Source organism: Muntiacus reevesi, chromosome 1 (genome assembly GCF_963930625.1).
Source record: "Muntiacus reevesi chromosome 1, mMunRee1.1, whole genome shotgun sequence".
Lineage (NCBI taxonomy): Eukaryota > Metazoa > Chordata > Mammalia > Artiodactyla > Cervidae > Muntiacus > Muntiacus reevesi.
This window is the reverse complement of record NC_089249.1, coordinates 217,675,552-217,681,569: the sequence shown is the minus strand read 5'-3', so window position 1 is coordinate 217,681,569 and position 6,018 is coordinate 217,675,552. Positions and strand designations below refer to the sequence as shown.

The 6,018-nt window shown below is 37.3% G+C and overlaps 1 protein-coding gene across 1 annotated transcript; it reads right to left on the bottom strand.

The window, feature by feature from the left end:
- Positions 1–4,182: 4,182 nt before the first annotated feature.
- On the bottom strand, positions 4,183–5,151 carry LOC136157315 (olfactory receptor 7A17-like). The gene has a single exon (XM_065919241.1). It carries the CDS (start codon positions 5,149–5,151, stop codon positions 4,183–4,185), a length of 969 nt encoding a protein of 322 aa, XP_065775313.1.
- Between the last annotated feature and the right edge of the window lie 867 nt (positions 5,152–6,018).

Genomic DNA, 6,018 nt, shown 5'->3' with positions numbered 1-6,018 from the left:
TTGTTTAATGGACATAGAATTTCAGTTTTGCACATTCTCAAGATTGGTTGCACAACAATGTGAATATATTTAACACTACTGAACTGTACACTTAAAAATATTTCCAATTATGAGTTTTACTTGACCTATATTTTACCACAATTTAAAACTCAACTTCCCCCAAGACTCTCCTTGATGTAGACGTGCTGATTGTCTGGAATCTCATCTCCTCTCTCTCTTGCCCTCTCTTGGCTCAGCCACACTAGCTTTCTCACTGCTAATTGAACATATCAAGCTCATTCCCATGCCAGGATCTTTGCCCATGCTGTTCACTCTGTCTAGAATAATTTTCATGCCCAAATCCTTCTTGCCAAACTGGAACACAGTGCAGATGTCACCTGCACAAAGAGGTACCCCAGACCTCTGGGTAAAGCTGCTTTTCCCATCTATCTTTATTGATGCTCTTACTGCTTTTGAAATAACTTTATTTAGACATTTATTGTCCTGTAAGGTGTCTGTTGTCCATGCTAGATGAGGGTAGCGGCACTGCCTGATTTGTCATTGTGATTCCTACCACCTGTGTCAACTGAATGAAAATATAAATGGAAAAATGCTTCACAAATAAAAACAGTTCACAAACTGACTGGGAGAAGTGAAACTCAGTGGGTACAGACTTTCTGCTCAGGGTGATAAAAAGTTTTGGAACTAGTGATGAGGGGGCTTCCCAGGCGGCTATAGTGGTAAAGAACCCACCCGCCAATGCAGGAGATATAAGAGACCAGGTTCAATCTCTGAGTCAGGAAGATCCCCTAGAGAAGAGCACGACAACCCACCCACTTCAGTACTCTTGCCTGGAGAATCCCGTGGGCAGAGAAGCCAGATGTCACGATTTTAGTTTTTTTAATATTGAGCTTTAAAAAGCTGACTTTTTCACTCTTTTTTTTCTTTTTATTTTTTTATTGAAAAATAATTGCTTTACAGAATTTTTCTATTTTCTGTCAAACCTCAACATAAATCAGCCATAGGTATACATATATCTCCTTCCCTTTGAACCTTCCTCCCATCTCCCTCCCCCTCCCACCCCTCTAGATTGATACAGAGCCCCTGTTTGAGTTTCCTGAGTCATACAGCAAATTCCTGTTGGCTATTTTACATATGGTAATGTAAGTTTCCATGTTACTCTTTCCATACATCTCACCCTCTACTCCCCTCTCCCCATGTCCATAAATCTATTCTCTATGCCTGTTTCTCCATTGCTGCTCTGTAAATAAGTTCTTCAGTACCATTCTTCTAGATTCCATATATATGTGTTAGAATACAATATTTATCTTTCTCTTTCTGACACACTTCTCTCTGTATAATAGGTTCTATATTCAACCACTGCATCAGAACTGACTCAAATGTGTTCCTTTTTATGGCTGAGTAATAATTCTTTGCATATATATACCACAACTTATTTATCCATTCATCCGTCAGTGGACATCTAGGTTGCTTCCATGTTATAGCTATTGTAAATAGTGCTGCAATGAACAATAGGGTACATGTGTCTTTTTCAATTTTGGTTTCCTCAGGGTATATGCCTGAGGAGTGGGATTGCTGGATCATATGTTGGTCTTATTCCTAGCTTTTTTCTTTTTTTTTTTTTTTTTTATTCCTAGCCTTTTAAGGAATCTCCATACCATTTTCCACAGTGGCTGTATCAATTTACATTCCCACCAATAGTGCAAGAGTGTTCCCTTTCCTCCACACCCTTTTCAGCATTTATTGTTTGTAGACTTTTTGATGATGGCCATTCTGACTTATTTAACTTATATGCAGACTACATCATGAGAAACACTGGGCTGGGAGAAGCACAAGCTGGAATCAAGATTGCCTGGAGAAATATCAATAACCTCAGACATGCAGATGATACCACCCTTATGGCAGAAAGCAAAGAAGTAAAGAACCTCTTGATGAAAGTAAAAGAGGAGAGTGAAAAAGTTGGCTTAAAACTCAACATTCAGAAAACTAAGATCAAGGCATCTGGTCTCATCACTTCATGGCAAATAGATGTAGAAACAGTGGAAACAGTGACAGACTTTATTTTTTGGGGCTCCAAAATCACTGCAGATGGTGACTTCAGCCATGAAATTAAAAGACACTTGCTCATTGCAAGAAAAGTTATGACCAACCTAGATAGTATATTAAAAAATAGAGACATTACTTTGCCAACAAAGGTCTGTCTAGTCAAAGTTATGGTTTTTCCAGCAGTCATGTATGGAAGTGAGAGTTGGACTATAAAAAAAGCTGAGTGCCAAAGAATTGATGTTTTGAACTGCAGTTTTGGAGAAGACTCTTGAAAGTCCCTTGGACTGCAATTCTAAATCCCTTGGACCAGTCCATTCTAAAGGAAATCAGTCCTGAATATTCACTGAAAGGACTGATGTTGAAGCTGAAACTCCAATACTTTGGCCACCTGATGTAAAGAACCGACTCATTTGAAAAGACCCTGATTTTGGGAAATACTGAAGGCGGGAGGAGAAGGGGATGACAGAAGATGAGATGGTTGGATGGCAACACTGACTCAATAGACATGAGTTTGAGTAAACTCTGGGAATTGATGATAGACAGGGAGGCCTGGCATGCGGCGGTCCAAGAGGCTGCAGAGTCAGACACACCTGAGCAACTGAACTAAACTGACTGAGACCTGTGTTGGTATTAAAATGACTCATAACAGTTTTGTTGCACCCTATAGATTTTGGAAAGTTGTGCTCTCATTTTTATTTTTTAACTATTTCCTGATTTCCTCTTTGATTTCTTCATTTACCCATTAGTTTGGGTTTTTATGGTGTTGTTACTTAGTTATATGGTGTTTTCTTAGTTATATGTTTGTGTTTTTCTCATTTTATTTCCTATAATTGATTTCTGGTTTCATATCTTTGTGCTCCAAAAATGCAAAAAGCAATTTCTATACTTTTAAATTTGAGGCTTGTTTATTGGGCTATCAAGTGATCTACCCTGGAGTATATATTCCATGTACACTATAAAAATATGTGTTGTTTTTCTGAATTGAATCTCCTGTATGTATTTATTAAGTACAACTATTCTAATGTATCATTCAAGACCACTGTTGATCTTCTATCTAGATGATCAGTCCATTGATATAAATGGGATGTTAACATTTCCTGTTGTTCTTGTATTATTGTCAATGTCTCCCTTTATATAAGTCAATGTTTGCTTTATCCTTTAGTTTCTCTTATCTTAGGCACATATATACTAGCACATATATATATATATATATTAGTATATACTCTTCTTGTGTTGATTCCTTTCAGATTATATAATACCCTGTTTGTCTCATGTAATAAAGATAAATTTGTTTTGAAGCCTATTTTGTTTGATATGGATACTGAAACCCCTCTTTCTTATAATGTTCATATGCATAAAATATATTTTTGCAGTCCCTTACATTCATTCTTTGTGAAAAATTCAGCTCTGAAGTTAGTCTTTTATATAAAGTATGTATGTGTGTGCTCAGCCACTCAGTCAGGTCTAATTCTTTGCAACCCCATGGACTTTTTAGCCCACCAGGCTCTTTTGTCCATGAATTTTTCTGACAAGAATCCTGGAGTGGGTTGCCATTTCCTTTTCCAGTTGACTTTCCCAACCCAGGGATCTAAGCCACATCTCTTACATTTCCTGCATTGGCAGGTGGATTCTTTACCTCTGCACCACTTGAGAAGCCCCAGCATTTAAATGGGTTTTGTTTTCTTATCCTCTCAGGCACCCTGTGTCTCCTTATTGAATCATTTACTCCATTGGCAATTAAAGAAATTATTGATATATATGTAAGTTTAAAAATTTTATTACTCACTTTTCAGTTTTTTGGATAATATATGTCATTTGAGAAAAATTATTTTTAAGTAATCCATGTTGCACCAATTAATCAAAATTTCCAAGTCTTTCTTCTCTAAGGCTGGGAACAACTTTGTGAAAGTAGGAAAATATACAAATGAAAATGGAAAAATAGGGAAATGGACAAAAGAAATGAACAGAAAAAAAATTCATTAGAGAGGAAAACTTCAACAGGTGAGTATACAAATCGTCTAAAGTGTTGAAGTCAAAGAAATGGAAATTTTAAGAAATTAACAGAAGGAGCAAATCCAACATTCAGAATCTGATCAAAGAATAGGAATCTCTTTTTTTAAGGTTTTGAGTGCTTCTTCAAGGACACTTCTGCAGACTCAGAATGATTTTCCTTTTTTTAACTACCATCTGAATGAACACTTTCAGAGCCCTCTTTATGTCTTTATTTCTCAGACTATAGATGAAGGGGTTCAGCATGGGTGTGACCACAGTGTACATCACCGAGGCTGTTGCACTTGAGTGTGAGCTGTGGGTAGCAGCAGAGCTAAGGTACACACCTAGGCTTGAGCAATAATATAAGAAGACAACTAAAAGGTGAGACACACAGGTAGAAAACGCTTTATATTTCCCCTGAGGTGATGAGATTCCACGTATGGAGAACACTATCTTAGAGTAAGAGTAAAGAATACCAGCCAGGGGGCCGCCACCCAACAGCACTGCTGTAAAATACATGATTATGTCATTAAGGAAAGTGTCACAACAGGCAAGTTGTACAACCTGTTTGATTTCACAGAAAAAGTGGGGGATTTCCAAGTCTGTACAGAAGGACAGCTGTAACACCAGCAAGCTTTCTAACAAGGAAAGCAGGGCACTAATGAGCCAGCACACCAGCACCAGCAGTCCGCAGAGTCGGGGGTTCATGATGACCGTGTAGTGCAGGGGGCGGCAGATGGCCAAGAAGCGGTCATAGGCCATCACAGTCAGCAGAAAATCATCCAGTGCTGCAAAGAGTATGTAAAAATACATCTGGGTGATGCACCCTCCATAGGAAATAGCTTTATTCTGGGTCTGTATATTTATTAGCATCTTTAGGATTGTTGTGGTAGTGAAACAGATGTCAACAAAGGACAAGTTGGAGATGAAGAAGTACATGGGTGTGTGAAGATGGGAGTCTGAACTGACAGCCAGGATGATGAGCAGATTTCCAAACACAGTGATCAGATACATGGAGAGGAAGATTCCAGATATGAATGGTTGCAGTTCTGGTTCCACTGATAAACCCTGAAGAAGAAATCCTGAATTTTGTGTATCATTTCCTGGTACCATGTGCTGGTGTTGATGACTAGGAATAAAAAAAAAATGCATATATGATGGATATTATTCATTTGAAATGCTACAATGTATAAAGTAAGTATATGTATATGCATATAATATATATACATACATACGTGTATTGTCCGAATCTTCACATTTAATGGATGTTCTGTGACATCTCTGACTAGGAATTCTGTTAAAAAGAGGGGAAATATATAGACTTGAGTGGGAAAAAATATCTAAAGTTCTCAGGTGATCCTGGATTATTATGTGGAGAAATGTTTCAGATTTTCTCCCAAGGAATCACGCATTAAACGATTTTAATGAGAAATATTTTCATGCATTTGAGGAACATATGGTGAGTACTGGCCATTTTCTAGGTTTAAGATGCTGAGAAACAGAAGCCAAAAGATATAAGGACAGTGAAAATGTATAAGAAAATAAGTATCATATATCATGTGACATAGTGACATATGTGAAGAAAGAAAAACAAGTATAAAAACAATGGATGAGGGTTTATTTATTACTGAGAGTTCAGGAAGATCTAGATATGATGAAGACAAAATTACAAAGTTGATAACAGTTATTAATATATATGCATCTAAAATAGAGGAACTGACATGTATAGTGCAGTTATTGAGACCTAATGGAGAAAAGTGACAGCAATACAATCATAGTAGAGGATTTTAACACCCTGCTGGCCACAATGAATAGATCATTGAAACATAAAGTCAACAGGAAATAATAGCCTTATATGAAACATTGGATCTGAAGGACATGATAGATTTTGTACAGAACATTCCATCCAAATACACATTCTTCTCAGGTGCAAAGCTTGGAAGCTTGGCTTCTCAAGAAGCTTCCAAGTCTACTCTTGGA